Raw genomic sequence first — 18,276 nt, forward strand, 5'->3', positions numbered from 1 at the left:
AATTACTTTAATTAAGTCAACAATTACTCACTAATTTGGTCATCAATTGTAGGCCACACTCTATTAAAACATATAACACTCAATTTCTTAATCTCTGTGCCGAAACGAATGTGGCCAACTTTAATGGGACGGAGGGAGTATTATTTTATACACTTTTTTTATTTTGAGGGCTATTATTTTATACACTTTATTACTCCACTCATTCTTCATCCTACCTTATCTCTTAACAAACCACCATAAGCTAAAAACAAAAACCAGAGCTTATAAAAAAAAAAAACCTGAGCTAAGAAAAGCATCGCCGGAAAATGGAGAAATTCGAGCTAGTATTCATCCCATCTCCGGGGCTGAGCCACCTCACCGCCACCGTTGAGGCGGCCAAGCTCCTCCTCGCCCGCGACGGCCGCCTCTCCATCACCGTCCTCACCATGCAGCTGCCCGGCGACACCTCCGTCGACACCTACACCGCCAAGATCTCCGCCTCCTTGCCGCCCCGCCTCGCCCTCACCGCCCTCCCCGGCCTCCCCGACTGGTCCCGGCAGTCCAAAACCTCCCTCTTCGAGTTCATCGACGACCAGATCACAAACGTCAGACAAATCCTCTCAAACCTAATCGAGCACGATTCCGGCGATCGCCACCGGATCGCCGGAATCGTGCTCGACATGTTCTGCCTCAAATTCATCGACGTCGCTCGCGAACTCAACCTACGGTGTTACTGTTTCTTCACCTCAGGTGCGTGCTCATTAGGTTTATTTCAGTATGTAGTTAAATTGAAATTCGAGGAGAATAAGGAGCTCTCGGAATTTAAAAATTCCGACGCCGAGCTTCCGGTGCCGTGTTTCTCCCTCCCTGTTCCGGCGAAGGTGCTGCCGGCCGTTTTCGTCGACGGCGGCCCGATGGCCGACGTGTTTTTGAGCTATTTCAAGAGATTATCGGAGACGGACGGCGTCGTGTTGAACACATTCTACGAATTCGAGCCCTACGCCGTCGAGTCAATGGCGGCCCGAGGCCCGAAAGTTTATCCGGTCGGCCCGATTTTGGACTTGAGCAGCCAATTTGATGAAGATGATGATGTGAAGAGATTTCTCGACGATCAGCCGGAAAAATCCGTGGTCTTTTTGTGTTTTGGAACGATGGGGAGTTTCGCCGGAGCTCAGGCGAGAGAAATCGCTCTCGCTCTCGAAAGTAGCGGCTGCAGGTTCCTATGGTCGTTGAGGAAGCCGGCGGCGAAGGGGTCGGGGAAGCTCGTGGAGGAGTACGACGATTTCGGGGAGGTTTTGCCGGAGGGGTTCTTGGAGAGGACTAAAGGGGTGGGGAGGGTGATCGGGTGGGCGGCGCAGGCGGCGACGCTGGCCCACCCGGCGGTCGGGGGATTTGTTTCGCACTGTGGGTGGAACTCGACTCTGGAGAGCGTGTGGTTCGGGGTGCCCGTGGCGGCTTTCCCGCTCTACGCGGAGCAACAACTGAATGCGTTTTATCTGGCGAGGGAGGCGGGGGTGGCAGAGGCGATTACGTTGGATTATAAGATGGATTTTAAGGGGGACGGGGAGCCGGAGACCGTGGGGGCCGGGGAGATCGAGGGGGCGATACGGCGGGTGATGGGGGCGGAGGGGGGCGGGGTGAGGGGGAAGGTGGAGGAGATGGGGAGGAAGGCAAAGGCGGCTTTGGAGGAAGGTGGATCTTCTTATATTGCTCAAAATCTTTTTATTCAAGATGTTGTTGGGAATATTGGTTTGTAATTTAATTTTAATGAAGATTACTAGAATTGGAACATGTACTTAAAAGCAAATGAAACAAGCTTCAAAATAGATATTTGAATATGTTACAAATATAGCAAATGTTACATGTTTAATAGACTTGGATTATTATTATTTTTTATTTTTTTTATAATAATGTTATTTGGACAAAATATGATTAAATATTAAAAAAAATAAATTTATTTATAATTTTTGGTTCGAAGTAAAAAAAATTAATTAATTTTATTTGTTTTCTCCACATTGTAAATTTTTAATAACCTTTTAAATTTTTGTAATTTTTAAAGTACACAAACTACGAAAAAAAAATTAAAATTAAAACAATTGTTAAAAAAATACAATATGGAGAAAACAATAAAAATAGCTAAATTCTTTTTAAATTTGAACTAAATTTTTAAAGTATTTAAACAATTTTTGTCTGGATAAATTTTGTCCAAATAGCACTACTCTTTTTTTTAAAACATATTTTATATTGATAATTATTTTGTGTCCTCAATAAAAAACCATATCTCGTTTAGTCATTTCATCAAACACTTTGCGTTCCATCTCCATATCACAGCATGGGAATTGCGAGAGGAAAAAGATACGATTGACTTGCCGGAGGTATCGATCAGCCGCTTCCTCAACTACGTGTTGTCCTTCACCGCCGCTAGTCGTGTGTGATGCCGGCAGCGGCGAGGTGGGTGAGGAGCACAGATTTGGTGACGACGGCCTTCGGGATGGGGAGGCCGGAGGGGCTCGATGGTGTTCGGAGGTGGCGAGAGAGAGTTTGGGGAATTTATTTATTTATTTTAATATTTTTAATGACACTAGCAGAGTTTACGCGCGTTGCACGCATTACCTCTTTATTAAAAATAATAATAAATTTGAAGATAAAAATATTATAATACTATTAATTATTGATTATTAACTTTAATAAATAATTGCAAGAAGGTAGAAAGAAATAAATAAAAAATAAAATAAAATCATATACGTGTGTAGAATTTTGACCATCAAAATTGTATTGTAGTTATAATGATAATATATTATAATATAATTGAGTAAGATTAGACGAAGAAAATGCACATATTATATTTTTCTAATTACAAGACAAAAAAAGTTGTTTTGCTATCATCTTATATAGTCCCACTAATCCAATTAAATATTTCTAAATCATAAAACTAATTGTTATTATGGCTAGCTATATATAATTACTATAGTTACATGGCATACAAAAAGAGAGTTCACTATATGATACTCATACTTGAAATTTGAAGATCACTAATAAGGAATGTCCCATTTTTCTTTTGTGTCAATACCTTTAAATAATCATTTTGCTTAACACTTTAGACAAAATTGTCCATAGAGTAAATGTGAACAAATTAAGTTGTAGCCATACTATCCAAATTTTGTACGTTTCACACCATTAACACTTGATTAAACGTGATGGAAGGTTTTTGATTTGTTTTTACAAATATAACTTTGTAAAAACTAAGTTTATAAAATCTATAAAATTTTCAAAATTTGTCTTGTAAAAGTTCAAAAAATATAGCATTTTGGGTAGTAGTGGTTAGCATTATTATATTTTTATTTTTGTTATTAGAATCAATATTTGCTTAAGTAAAATGGTTATTTTAATATTTGTAGATAATTTAAGATGCATTTACTTTTCATGATTTAAAATATACATAATTGAGAATTTTTATCCTTATTAATGGGATTTCTCCAATCCCCTTTCAATTGGATAAGACTCAAGCTGATTATCTTAAACTATAGAAATTAGCAAGGGTATTGAGATATCTTAAAATTTGAATTCATCTTAATAAATAATGAGTTAACATATACTCCCTCCGTCCCGCCCAAGATGCTACATATATCTTTTCGGGTCATCCCAACGAAGATGATACATTTTTATATTTGGCAAAAATAAGGAATTTTAAACACTTAATTAACACTAATTAAGTATTCTCTTATTACCTTATCTCTCATACTTTATCACTTTATTACATTCTCTTTCTTATTTTATTACTTTATTACATTCTCTCTCCCACTTTATCACTTTATTATTACACACTTAAAGCACTAATCTACAACTCCTTAAATTCTGTGCCGAAAAATAAATGTATTGTCTTGGCTGGAACGGAGGGTGTATATACTATCTTTCCCTATTAAGTTAACCCTCAATAGTAAACGCCCCCTTACACTATCAAAATTATATGTCTTCTTCCCAAAGTCTCATTCCTAACTTATGCCATGCATATTTTTATAATTTGATGGATCTATAAGGTAGCAAGGGCCTCCTAAGAGTAATATTTATAGAAGCTCTTAATTATTTTGAAAGAATTAGGTATGTAGGCTATAAATGAATACATAACTCCACATAAAAGATTGTCAAACTAATGAATTAATTTAATTTGAAAATTGAAAGTTGAAAGTTGAACAAAAAATTAGTACGATTACTTGATGAATTAATGTACAAATTAATGTTGCTTAAAGTAATTTTTGAATATATCATAATAGTCGTGCATTATTTTATGTCAAACTAATGCATTATTTTCCATATCTTCTTCCAATGGTAATTACTAATTAGCATCTACGTCAAAATTAGAGAAATATCGCATAAAGTTGTGTGTTATATTATTTATCCATGATAATTTTTTAAGTGCACATTCTGAAGATATGTTATCCTATATATTAATAATCATATCCTTAAGTATTTACATTTTTTTAAATCTTTATTTTGAGGGTTTAAATTATTTTTTCTTTTAATATATAGTAATGTAATCATATTCAAATTTTTTAATATATACTAATGTATTAAATTAAAATAATATCTATAGTAATAATAATAGAATATTTGTAGGAATAAAAATAGAACTTAAATTAACACCCTAGAAGTCAGTATAAAAACTTCAAATCCAAATTGCGAATTAATTAGATGAATAGAATTAAATGAAATAGATGTGCAACTTTTCTATATGAGTTGGTCTTACACGAGACTGGTTCTCACCAGGAGCGAATAAATAAAAAGTATCTGCTACTCTACAAATAACATTTGTTGGCACAGTGGTACGCTCCTTCATCTATCATCTCTCGTTGGTTCAATTCTTAGTTGCAACAATATTTTTTTGCTTTTTTTATATATATTATGATATTTATTGAAACATTACATTTCTTCATATCAATGGTTATCTTATCTTACGATAATAATTATTTGACCAAATAAATGAAAAGTACAAGTTCTCGTGGGTAAAAATGACAATCATCGCGGAAAAAAAATTATTTTTTCATTACAACAATAATTACTTTGAATTATCCGTAATTTTCAACCGGCCTGAGACTCGCGACCTGCGCCCAGACCCCGCTGACCCGCGCCCCAACCCTTCCCCGACCCTCTCATCCATACACTCGATCAGTCTCACCCATGTTTTTGCCTTTTTATCCAATCAAATTATTTATGTAATTTAACTTTGCTAATTTTATTTTCGTAGAAGGATAACAATACTATTATTTGATATTATTTATCTAACTAAAAAATATTTTCTCAATGTGTTTATGCATTTTTCGAATCTTTTTGTGTATATAGATTTAGATTCTTCGTTGAGTTTTTCTTTATAAATTTATTGAATTTATATAGTAAATTTGTTTTAAAAAATTAATAAGTCTTGGATTTAAATAATAGATTTATATGTGATAAATATAGATAAAATCGAACTTGTTTAGAATTGTGATTGTAGTTGAATTCTTTTATGTTCATTATTATGACAATAATCAACTAAATAAAAAAGATTAGAATAATAATAATAATATGATATTACACTATTGTCCTTAAAATAGATTAAGAAATAGGGACATATTAGGCAAATCAAATTTTGTAAAAAAACAAGACTCTTTTATAATAGGTATAGATTGTTTTCATGTGAAAAATAAAAATAAAAATAATACATTAGGCAATTTAGGGAGTCAAGTGAGAGTTACCATTAATACAAATTCGATAATTCAAAATTAAAAAAAAATATTTTCGATGATTGAAAATATACTTCATCCATCCACGAAAAAACTTCATATTTTTCATTTTTGAGACGTTCACAAAAAACTTAAGAATAAATACTTACGAACTAATTATTGTTGTTTGAGAAACCAATGACTTTTGATTTCGATGTATATTTATCCATTGAAAACAGTGCAAAATCTTTTTGTTATCAATTATTGAGCAAATATCTTTTCAATGTACATTATTAAACAAATTTATATTCTCTCTTTCTTCTCTTAATTTAAATAAATAAATAAAAATTGAAGGATTTAGTCACTATTGGGACCCATAGAAAAAAAAACAATATTTTTAAAGGGCACTAGTGACTAGTGAGTCAATAAATGGAAGGATTTATTCTACCTATGTCGAAAAGTCTAGAGTGAAGGTCGATCACAAACATAGTTTAGGATTATATACGACTTTTAGAGTAAACTTTAGAGGGCTATTTGGAGTTTATGCCTATTTATAAACTATAATGCTTCTATTATCATATACTTAAAATTTATAATTTTGGTTTCCACTCATTCTTCATCTACCTTATCTCTTTACAAACCACCATAATTAAGCTAAAAAAAAAAAAAAACTGAGCTAAGAAAAGCATCGCCGGAAAATGGAGAAATTCGAGCTAGTATTCATCCCATCTCCGGGGCTGAGCCACCTCACCGCCACCGTGGAGGCGGCCAAGCACCTCCTCGCCCGCGACGGCCGCCTCTCCATCACCGTCCTCACCATGCAGCTCCCCGGCGACACCTCCGTCGACACCTACACCGCCAAGTTCTCGGCTGCCGCGCCGCCCCGCCTCGCCTTCGCCGCCCTCCCCGGCCTCCCCGACTGGTCCGGGCAGTCCAAAACCTCCCTCCTCGAGTTCATCGACAACCAGACCACAAACGTCAGACAAATCCTCTCAAACCTAATCGAGCACGATTCCGGCGATCGCCATCGGATCGCCGGAATCGTGCTCGACATGTTCTGCCTCAAATTCATCGACGTCGCCCGCGAATTCAACCTGCCGGCTTACTGTTTCTTCACCTCAGGTGCGTGTACATTAGGTTTATTTCAACACTTAGTCAAATTGAATTTCGAGGAGAATAAGGAGCTCTCGGAATTTAAAAATTCCGACGTCGAGCTGCCGGTGCCCTGCTTCTCGCTGCCTGTTCCGGCGAAGGAGCTGCCGGCGATTTTCGTCGACGGTGGGCCGATGGCCGACGTGTTTTTGAACTATTTCAAGAGAATATCGGAGACGGACGGCGTTGTAGTGAACACATTCTACGAATTCGAGCCCTACGCCGTCGACTCGATGTCGGCCCGAAGCCCGAAAGTTTATCCGATCGGCCCGATTTTGGACTTGAGCAGCCAATTTGATGAAGATGATGATGTGAAGAGATTTCTCGACGATCAACCGGAAAAATCAGTGGTTTTTTTGTGTTTTGGAACGATGGGGACTTTCGCCGGAGCTCAGGTGAGAGAGATCGCTCTGGCTCTCGAAGGTAGCGGCTGCAGGTTCCTGTGGTCGTTGAGGAAGCCGGGGGCGAAGGGGTCGGGGAAGCTCGTGGTGGAGTACGACGATTTCGGGGAGGTTTTGCCGGAGGGGTTCTTGGAGAGGACTAAAGGGGTGGGGAGGGTGATCGGGTGGGCGGCGCAGGCGGCGGTGCTGGCCCACCCGTCAGTCGGGGGATTTGTTTCGCACTGTGGGTGGAACTCGACTCTGGAAAGCGTGTGGTTCGGGGTGCCTGTGGTGGCTTTCCCGCTCTACGCGGAGCAACCGATTAATGCGTTTTATCTTACGAGGGAGGCGGGGGTGGCAGAGGCGATTAGGTTGGATTATAAGAAAGATTTTAAGGGGAGCGGGGAGCCGGAGATCGTGGGGGCCGAGGAGATCGAGGGGGCGATACGGCGGGTGATGGGGGCGGAGGGCGGCGGGGTGAGGGGGAAGGTGGAGGAGATGCGGAGGAAGGCAAGGGCGGCTTTGGAGGAAGGTGGATCTTCTTATATTGCTCAAAATCTTTTTATTGAAGATGTTGTTAATTTTAATGGAGATTACTAGAATTGGAATATGTGCTTGAAAACAAATGAACCAAGCTACAAATAGATGTGTGAATATGTTACATATATAGCAAATGCAAATTACATGTTTAATTAATGACCAATGTTTGTAATAGACGAGTACTCTTTTTTCTACACCTGTGTTTTTGCCAATGAATTTTCGTCGGAAATTTTTTGATGATGCTCGGCCTTAGTTAGCGTTTCTGTGCTATCGATGGATATTTAAGTTTTTTCCTTTATTTTTCAATAAAATTCCAATTAAAAATAGGAAAAGGACATAATAGGAAAAATCGACAAAAGAATGTGTCTTGAATATAATTGATATAGACGACTCGATCATTTTTGGGAGCTAGTGTAATAAATCTACAAACGCAATCTTTCAATAATTCAATACTATCATTTTTGGCAGCTAGTATGAACTTTTTCTTCGACATCTATATTAATAAGTGTATCATTTATCTTAATTAGGCATCTATAAATCACATTTGGTGTTATATTAATTTGAGCCCAAATATGACTCAGAGTAGCCTATTGGACTTAAATGTGGCTCACGAACGTCGAAATTAAAAATAATTTATCTGTTTTTACAAATTTGAAAAATATTGACCTATTTTTTACAAATAATAGCTTAAAAATATTTTAAACTATATAAATTTTAATCACTCGATCTTATTAAAATATACTTACAAATTTGATAAAAATAAAAATAAATAATAACTAATCCAAATAAACAAAAAGTGAAATCCGAAAAATATCAATATCTAGTGGACTTGTCATTCCCTATCATTATTTATGGAATTCAATAAAATGCAATAAAGTGAAAATTTGAGTAATATCCAAACCACACAAAAATGATTAAATATATATATATATATATATATATATATATATATATATATATAGGGTTGGGTTAATATAAAAACCCCTCTTAAGATGAAAACTAGGAACCAATTTAAAGCCATTGATTTAAATAAAATAGAGGGCTGAGATTAAACTACAGATGCACAATTTCGATTGCATAGATGCACAGTTTCAATTGCAGAGATGCACAATTTCGATTTGCTTGAGTATTTTGCATTGTTGGTTTCAATTGCATAAATTGCATATTTTTTAAGTGCACAGTAAAATATAATAGATGGACAGTTTCTTTTGTTGACTAAATCTTAACCATTAGATCTAATATTTAAAAGGTCAAGATTAGGTTCCTAGTTCTCATTTTAACAGAGGTTTTTATTAGAACCTCTTCCTATATATATATATATATATTCTCATATAAAAATATTGAAGCTTCCTTGTCTCAAGGGATAAGATAACATTGGTAGAGAAATGAAGAAATCCGAACTTGTATTCATCCCAACTCCCGGGCTGAGCCACCTCATCCCCACCATGGAGACGGCCAAGCTCCTCCTCCACCGCGACGGCCGCCTCGCCGCCACCGTGCTCCTCCTCCCAACCTCCTCCAAAGACACCAACGCCGAGACCTACATAAAAAGCACCGCTTCAAACCCCACATTTTCATCACGATTGAGGTTCATCAACCTCCCTTTTATACAACACACAAACACACACTTCTTCGAGCAATTCGACGTCCAAATCCCCAACGCGAGGCGTGAGATCTCAAACCTCGTTAGGCAGTCGGATTCCCGCCTCGCCGGCGTCGTGCTCGACATCTTCTGCACCGAGTTCGCCGACGTCGCCGGCGAATTCGGCCTGCCGGCGTATCTATTCTACACCGGCGGCGCCGTCAGCCTCGGCCTGTTCCAACACCTCGTCTCGTTGAAATTCGAGCACGGCGAGGACGTAACGGCGTACAAAGACGCCGTCGGCGTGGAGCTGCCGACGCCGTATCTTTCGCTTCCCGTTCCGGCGGAAGTCCTGCCGGCCGTGACGGTGGGGTAGACGATTATATCTCTTAATTTTGAATTGTTAAGGTTAATTATAGTTCATATATAGTATGAAATTTCAATGAATAATCTTAGGTTCCATTTGTTTTTAAAGATAATATCTAATTCTAACCTTTCTTGTATAATAAAAGAAAATTCTAGTAGTAGTAATTTTTTTTACTATTATATCATCACACCGTTACACGAATTGTTTGTTTAATTAAAATTCGTGTAATAGTGTAAATTATACTGTAACACAAATTTACACGGAAGTATGATCATCGATTTTTTTCGCATAAAGCTATTAATATAAAAAAGACCATTATTTTCATATATTTTTTTTACATGACTATAATTTCCTTTTACTATATGTTTTTGGCTAGAATAGGTTTCTGGCTCTACTTTTTATAAGTTTTGAATCGAGAAATTGTTTAATTATAATTATAATTAATCACGCCAAAAGTGTGGCATTAGTTGTTCTTTATTGTAACTATATATGAAACGATGATCAATTGTCATGAAATAAGAGTTTAATGATAGATAGTCCATCGTCGTCACTAGACTATCGGTGTGCGGAATTGCGTAGAAATTCAAAATTAAGGCTACAAATTGAAATTCCCTGAAAGTTTAAAGCTAAAAACAATTATTAACCCGAATTTGTACATATTTTTGTATTTCATTTAATTGAATTCAAAAATTTGTGTTTGCGCGCAGGTGGATAAACATTTCTTCCCCGACATTTTCTTGAATCATTTCAAGAGAGTGTCGGAGATGAGAGGCGTCATGATCAACACATTCTACGAGCTCGAATCCTACGCCGTTGAATCGCTGCTCTCCGATGATAAGACGCCGGAGATTTATCCGGTGGGCCCGGCCTTGAAGAAGGAAACCCTAACATTTGACGAAGATGATGATGTGAAGAAATGGCTCGACGATCAGCCGGAGAATTCGGTGGTTTTCTTGTGCTTCGGAACCGCCGGCAGCTTCGACGGAGCTCAAGTGAGGGAAATCGCCGAGGGCTTGGAGAGGAGCGGGAGCCGTTTCTTGTGGTCGCTCAGAAAGCCGGCGACCAGAGAGAATTTTGAGTTAGAGAGAGAATCCGAATATTTCGAGCAAGTGTTGCCCGAGGGTTTTTTGGAGAGGACTAAAGGGGTGGGGAGAGTGATCGGGTGGGCCCCGCAGGCGGCCGTGCTGGCCCACGCGGCGGTGGGGGGTTTCGTGTCGCACTGCGGGTGGAACTCGACTCTCGAGAGCGTGTGGTTCGGGGTGCCGATGGCGACGTTCCCTCTACACGCGGAGCAACAGCTGAATGCGTTTTATCTGGTGGAGGAGTTGGGGGTGGCGGAGGCGATCACGATGGATTATAAGATGGATTTCACGGGGGAGAATCCGCCGGAGACGGTGGGACGGGAGGTCATCGCGGCGGGGATAAGGCGGCTCATGGCGGAGGAGGGGGGGAGGCGGCGGAAGGTGGAGGAGATGGGGAAGAAGGCGAGGGCGGCTTTGGTGGAAGGTGGATCTTCTTACAATGCTCAAACTCTTTTCATCGAGGAAGTTATGAGAAATATTGCTTAGGTATTTAATTTAATTTGATTTTCTTGCGTGTAGAATATAATTTAATTACTTGATATTAGACATAATCGTTGCAATAATTTTATATACTCACTTCGTTAAATTAATTTCAATAGATATATTAAACATTTTCATTTTAATAGATCATTATTTAAAAAAAAAAGTTAAAGCAAGATCTCTTTTATATTTTATTATAAATTATTTATTTCTTAATTAATGCTCGTGTATATTCAAATAGAACGGTTAGTAAAATAATACTATGTAATAAAATACTCCATAGTGCATCCTATCCATTTTGTTTATCGTTTCAGCTTAATTATTTTTGTTTTAATTGAAGTTTTTGAGAATTTATCTCAATCTTAGCCTTATTAGTATGTCTTAAACCCAAATTTAGTCAATATTGATGAATTTTGTAACAACTAATCATAATTAATGTTGGTATCAAATGCAAATCCATACAATAATACCAATGCAGCGGAAACAATTTATAACGCACATACAACCGAGAAACGTCCCCAATCTTACCAAACAAGAATATCTCCACAAGTAATCAAGATCATATGCAAGACGATAAATGAGACAAGAGATTTACGTGGTTCGGCAAATGCCTACGTCCACGGGAGCAACACCAATCGTAATATTGAAGAACTCCGACGATTCGCACAACCCGCGAACTCGTCACACAATGAATCGAGAATTACACCCAAGATGAGATCAACCTCTCACTCTCGTACACTCTCAAACCCACGCTGAAAAAACCCTCTTCAAATACCTCACAATCTCTCGTGTATATCACACCCCAATTCTCTCTGTTTTTCTCTCACAGCTCTCTCTGCTCTCACTTTGATGTCTGAAGCAAGAAGTGAGTATTCACTTACGCTCCCTCTCTCCCCTTACGACTTTCACTACAAAAAGCAAAAGGAAAAAGCAAAAAATAAAAGCAAAAGAGAAAAGGGTTGTCCCCTTGTCTGCCACCAACAATTAACTATGCGGATTAAAGTTATAACGAATTTGTTTGCAAGTTTAGATCAATCATACATGTTAAAAACCAATTATTAACAATAACGACAAAGTAGAAAAATACAAAAGTTTCGTTGTTTGCAATCATCTTTTATATATTTACAACTAATCCAATTATTAACTGAATGAGTCTCACAATTCACTCTGCACCACCGTATCCCACTCTTAATTTGTTATAATTTTTAATTATTTTTTTAATTTAAAATTGTTATATTTTAATATAATAAAAAGATACAGTAATTAACAATGGTTCACTAATTCAATTAGGGTATATACTTATTATTTGAATTAATAGTGCATTATTTGAGTCAATTAATTCAAAGTTAAGATAATAAATATCTCAAATTTCAATTTTTATTGGTAAATATTAATTAGAGTTCATTATACAATAATATTGTTTGTATAACAAACAATTATAAAATAGAGAGATTAATTAAGGATGTCATACAATGATACACATTAAACTGCGAGAAAGATTAATTTTAGTGAACCCATTTCTCCACTCAATTCTAATGTTTTTTTTTTCTCTACTTTATACTTGTATTTATATTTATGGACGGAGAGTATATAATATCGTAACACTAATATTAAACCACATTAATTAAACGCAAGTATCATAGGCCACATGAGGCTCGTACCTGAACACATGCTCAACATGTTGTTGCTTAGGGCCTCAAATTTTTTTGGGCCCATTTACTATATATATAATTTTTTTTAACAATAAAATAGAATTCTATGACATATGCTGATATGTAAAGTGAAGGTTCTTTTTTGTCATTTAGATTATATCATTAGTACTGTTGAATTCTTAGTGCCTTATCTTTTCTTCTCTGTTGTTTAAAAACTCTTAAATAATTGGCTAAAAACGATTATGTTAATATATTATTATTGTATCGTTAATATAAAAGAAAATTATAGGGACCCATTTTATAAATTTTACTTAGGGCCGGCCCGAGAGATACAGGATCGACTAGGCCTATATATAGTTGAGAATTTGTAACACATGCAATTGATCACATAGATTGGGTTTCTCATTTCTCCAAAAATGGAAACGAAGAGAGCCGAACTCGTATTCATCCCCTCTCCGGGGCTGAGCCACCTCGTCTCCACCGTGGAGACGGCCAAGCTCCTCCTCCGCCGCCACCGCCGCCTCGCCGCCACCGTGCTCCTCATCCCAAACCCCCGGCCCACCGACGCCTACATACAAAACAACTCCTCTCTCACTTCATCATCTCGCCTCCGATTCATTAATCTCCCCGAATTAAAACAACCACAACCGCACAACCATTTCTTCTTCGATACAATCGATAATCAAATCTCCAACGTTAAAGAAGCAGTCTCTAATCTCATGAAACACTCCAACTCTCAAGTAGCCGGTTTGGTGCTCGACATTTTCTGCACCAAATTCGTCGACGTCGCCGCCGAGCTCCGCCTCCCGAGTTACCTCTTCTTCACCGCCTCCGCGGCCACGCTCGGCCTCTTCCAACACCTCGTCTCCCTCGAACGCGAGGATCGTCTGGCGCGGCTCGGGAGCTCCGATGCTGAGCTGGAGGTTCCTTCCTTCTCCGTCCCCGTCCCCGCTAGGGTTCTGCCGGCGGTTTTCGTGGACGAGAATTTGAAGCCGGATGTCTTTTTATATTGTTTCAGCAGAGTTTCGGAGATGAAGGGGATCATGGTTAACACTTTCTACGAGCTCGAAACGCATGCTGTTGAAGCGCTGCTGTCTGATCCGAACACGCCGGATATTTATCCGGTGGGGCCGGCGTTGGACGTTGACGGAGGTGGCGGAGTTCTCGACGACGATGTGAAAAAATGGCTGGACGAGCAGCCGGAAAGTTCTGTGGTTTTCCTGTGCTTTGGGAGCATGGGGAGTTTGGATGGAGCTCAAGTGAGAGAAATCTCTCTCGCTCTAGAAAAATGTGGATGTCGATTTTTGTGGTCGTTGAGGACGAAGACGGCGGCGGCGGAGGTGCTGCCGGAGGGGTTCTTGGAGAGGACGAGGGCGGTGGGGAGGGTGATCGGGTGGGCGGCGCAGGTGGCGGTGCTGGCACACGCGGCGGTGGGGGGTTTCGTGTCGCACTGCGGGTGGAACTCGACTCTCGAGAGCGTGTGGTTCGGGGTGCCGATGGCGACTTTCCCGCTCTACGCGGAGCAGCAGCTGAATGCGTTTTATCTGGCGGGGGAGGTGGGGGTGGCGGAGGCGATCACGCTGGACTATAGGATGGATTTGGCGGGGAAGGGGGCGCCGGAGGCCGTGGGGTGGGAGACGGTCGCGGCGGGGATACGGCGGCTGATGGCGGAGGGGGGGAGTGGGGTGAGGAGGAATGTGGCGGAGATGCGGAGGAAGGCGAGGGCGGCGGTGGTGGAGGGTGGATCTTCTTACAATGCTCAAAATCTTTTTATTGAAGATGTTTTGAGAAATGTTGATTAGTTTGATTTCTTGCATTTAATTCTAGTATGATGCAATCAATAATGTCACAATCGATTATTTATCCATAGTAGACAAATATAACGTGCTCAGTATTGATATGTGATCAATTTTAATTAAAAAAATATATATTTTACTTTAATTAAAGTGATCATATCACTAATGAGCACGTTATACTTACCCACGATGGATATAGGTATCCATTCTGTCAATTTTAATTAGCGTTTTTAATCAAACATCTATTGTGTTCGACAAAAGAAGACCATATTTATTGAAAATGATTTCCTTGTCAATTTTAATTAGCGTTTTTAATCAAACATTGTTTTCAACAAAAGAAGACCATATAATTTGTTGAAAATGATTTCCCACTCATTGTTTGTTTGGATTTTTCTAGTTTTGTCCTGCTTGTATAGATAATCGATTCTACAAACTTATTGGAATAAATTATTTGCCTAATTATACGAGTCTCATCTCATTAAGTTACTATCTATAATTTGAATTCAATAAATAATAGCGAATATTTTAATATAATTAGTAGAGATGATTTGCATTCACACGAGAAAATAATTATTTTAATAAATATTTTTTATGAGTATAAATTTATATTTCATTCTATTTTTTAATTTACCATTTAATATATTTTTTGAATAAATTATTTCATAAAATTGAAAAAAAATCCATCTAAATTTAATACTCCATAACTTATTTGGATGAAGAGTTTTAATGGATACTACTACTTAAATAATTATTAAAATATAAAAAATAAATCATAATATATTTTTAGATTTATTATATGTATAATATATTAAATAATTACACAATTGATCTTAAATTAAGTATATATGATGGATATAATAGGAAAATCAAATTTTATAAAATAAAGCTCTTTTATAATAGGCATAGATTTATTATTTACATCATGTCTGGACCTTAAAAGCTTGTGGTAAGAAATGTGACTGATATTTGTTTAGAAGGATGAAAATTTCACCACACTAACTAAATACAACTATTTGTACATACAATACAAGCAGCTTAATTATTCGTAAACTTATGTCTACTTATTCTAATTTCTCACGAAAAATAGCTATTTTCACTGGATCCCAACTCTAGAGCATCGTTTGGTTGTAGGTTTGTTTGTAAATCATTTTATGCTCAATTTGTCTTTTCGGTGTTGCCGTAACTCATTTTACTTGTAGTGCATGATCTTAAAATAAGATTCTTATTTTACAATAGTGGAAGTTTCTTTCTATGGTTTTGGGTCCTTATTTTGTCTATTCTTAGACTGAGATTTCGAAGGAAACAAGAACTCATGAATCAACCAGTCTCAATCCTAGGTTTTCTTTGTGATTAGTTTTAATATACTCCCTCCGTCCCTAAAATAACTTCCTCTTTTTCCATTTTGGGACGTCCCCCAAATAACTTCCTCTTTCTTTATTTCCATTTTTGGACACCTACCCCACCACTAATATATAATTACTTTATTTATTTTTACTTTTCACTTTTCACAACTCTCAATACTAATTATAACACTTTTCACAACTTCCAATAATAATTATATCATTTTTTCTCCACTATCAATATACTTTAAAACTTTTTTCATTAAAACTTGTGCCGTCCCCAAAGAGGAAGCCATTTCAGGGACGGATGGAGTATATGTTTATTTAATCGTACGTACACACTTGTATAATTAGTAGGAAAATATATTTTACATTTTTCATTAATGAGTATATTCTAACAAACTATCGTATGCATTGTAGTTTATTCATCTATATATATTATCCATATTGAGGGGCCGCTACAATGAGACCCCCTAATTTTAATGAAATCTAGGGAACGATCTGGTGCTATCAATCTTATGGCTGATATTGTATCTGAGTGATTTTTTTTATTCCAGGGTTCAAATCCTGGAGGGAGGGAGTAGAATATTTTAAATTTTGTTATTCATCAGTATATACTGTATTGTTCATCAGTATATACTGCCTTGTTCATCAATATATATGTCTTATTCATTATCAATTTTTTAAATTTTATTTTTCATCAGTATATACATTTTGTTCGTTAGATATACGTCTTGTTCATTAGTATTATATATTATCTTATTCATTGTCCTCACGTTACACGAAAAATAGGGGGTCTCACTGGAGCGCGCCCCTCCGTATACATATACATTAAATTGCGCATTCGTTAGGCAACAAGGTACGTATATATTTATGAGCTAATAAATTAAAGTTAAATTTAATTAGGATAAGACCATCTTTATAAGAAAGCTAGAAAAAGGATTTAAATTTAAAATATAAAGTTAAACTTTAATTATGTGTAATTAAGCATGCATTTATTATATAATAAAGTTCAATTTAATTAGGGCCACACATGTGGAGTATTATTTTTTTTTTTGAGACAAAGAAGGGGACTTCATTAAATCAAGAATGAGAGTTCACAGCAGCAGGAAGAACATCAAAAGAAGACAAGCAACACAAAGAACTAAGAGCAAAAGAAGCTAAAGAATCAGCAGTGGAATTTCCTTCACGTGGCGTCCAGCTGAACGCTAATCGTTGGAACGAACCTTTCAATAAGTGAATTTCTTCGAGGGTGTCACCCAGGTAGGAAAGATCTCTATCTTGTCGAGCGAGCATCCAGTAGAGTTGTTGACAATCCGTTTCTGCAAACACCTCCCGCACACCCTTCTCCCTACACAGTTTAAGGCCTTCAAGCAAAGCGAGCGCTTCCCCCCTCCACCACTGAAAAAGCTCCTCTCATAAAACCAAACCTGCAACCCATCAGCTGGCCATCCTCTTGCCTCAGTACAGCTCCAATCCCAACACCCGATCCCTCCTTCAAAGCAGCATCCGAAGCAATTTTGCAAACACCTTCCCCTTCGTTGTTCAAAGTGGGGGCAGAGTGATGAGGAGCAGCAGCACATATAGGTTTAGACCAGAGAGCACGTTCAGCAATTCTCAAACAATCAATATGTGAAAGTTCTTTATTCTGAAAGACAAGTAGATTCCTCGCATACCAACAAGCCCAAGCAAGAGAAGCAAAAAGAGCATGAACTTCATTGTGAGGGCAGGATCTAATCTTGTCAAACCATTCCACAATGGAAAATTCCATCCCTTGCGTCACTGGCTGGAGACGAATGGGGGAAACAGCCCAGAGAGTGCTAACCCACCCACAGTCCCGGAGAGCATGTTCCAACGTTTCCTCACAAGAACCACATCTTCTGCACAGGCCATCGATCTCAATAGATCTGCTTCTCAGCGCCTTTGCCGTAGGAAGGCAGTTAGATAAGCATTTCCACATAAACATCTTCACTTTTGGAATATTAGTTTGTTTGTATTATCGATATCAATTCGGTCCACGATTTTATTTTACATCGATCATTGGGTTTGTTTGTTTGTTTTTTTTTTGTTTTTTAAACGGTTTTGGGTTATTCACTATATTTTGTATTCTTGTGTTTAATAGGAATGCTCATTAATTTTCTGACAGTTCTCATATGCATTGTCAGTTTCACGTTCATGTTTATTCACGTCTTCAATCAATTAATAATCATGCTGGAAAAAAATAAGATAA

The 18,276-nt window shown here is 37.7% G+C and overlaps 5 protein-coding genes across 5 annotated transcripts; 4 read left to right on the forward strand and 1 right to left on the reverse strand.

The window, feature by feature from the left end:
- Positions 1-144: 144 nt before the first annotated feature.
- On the forward strand, positions 145-1,805 carry LOC131009435 (anthocyanidin 3-O-glucosyltransferase 2-like). The gene has a single exon (XM_057936754.1). It carries the CDS (start codon positions 306-308, stop codon positions 1,734-1,736), a length of 1,431 nt encoding a protein of 476 aa, XP_057792737.1. The 5' UTR covers positions 145-305; the 3' UTR covers positions 1,737-1,805.
- A 4,302-nt stretch (positions 1,806-6,107) lies between these two features.
- Positions 6,108-7,940, forward strand: LOC131009436 (UDP-glycosyltransferase 71E1-like). The gene has a single exon (XM_057936755.1). The coding sequence runs from the start codon at positions 6,374-6,376 to the stop codon at positions 7,805-7,807; it is 1,434 nt and encodes a 477-aa protein (XP_057792738.1). The 5' UTR covers positions 6,108-6,373; the 3' UTR covers positions 7,808-7,940.
- A 1,129-nt stretch (positions 7,941-9,069) lies between these two features.
- Positions 9,070-11,368, forward strand: LOC131009437 (UDP-glycosyltransferase 71E1-like). Its single transcript, XM_057936757.1, has 2 exons — positions 9,070-9,696; positions 10,404-11,368. The coding sequence occupies exons 1-2, from the start codon at positions 9,133-9,135 to the stop codon at positions 11,262-11,264; spliced, it is 1,425 nt and encodes a 474-aa protein (XP_057792740.1). The 5' UTR covers positions 9,070-9,132; the 3' UTR covers positions 11,265-11,368.
- Positions 11,369-13,224: 1,856 nt separating this feature from the next.
- Positions 13,225-14,813, forward strand: LOC131009438 (putative UDP-glucose flavonoid 3-O-glucosyltransferase 3). Its single transcript, XM_057936758.1, has one exon. The coding sequence runs from the start codon at positions 13,327-13,329 to the stop codon at positions 14,710-14,712; it is 1,386 nt and encodes a 461-aa protein (XP_057792741.1). The 5' UTR covers positions 13,225-13,326; the 3' UTR covers positions 14,713-14,813.
- Positions 14,814-17,129: 2,316 nt separating this feature from the next.
- Positions 17,130-18,012, reverse strand: LOC131010022 (uncharacterized). The gene is made up of 2 exons (XM_057937416.1): positions 17,477-18,012; positions 17,130-17,397 (listed from the first exon to the last, which is right to left on the reverse strand). Exons 1-2 carry the CDS (start codon positions 18,010-18,012, stop codon positions 17,130-17,132), a joined length of 804 nt encoding a protein of 267 aa, XP_057793399.1.
- Positions 18,013-18,276: the final 264 nt, after the last annotated feature.

This window comes from Salvia miltiorrhiza, chromosome 2, assembly GCF_028751815.1.
Source record: "Salvia miltiorrhiza cultivar Shanhuang (shh) chromosome 2, IMPLAD_Smil_shh, whole genome shotgun sequence".
NCBI classification, from domain to species: Eukaryota; Viridiplantae; Streptophyta; class Magnoliopsida; order Lamiales; family Lamiaceae; genus Salvia; species Salvia miltiorrhiza.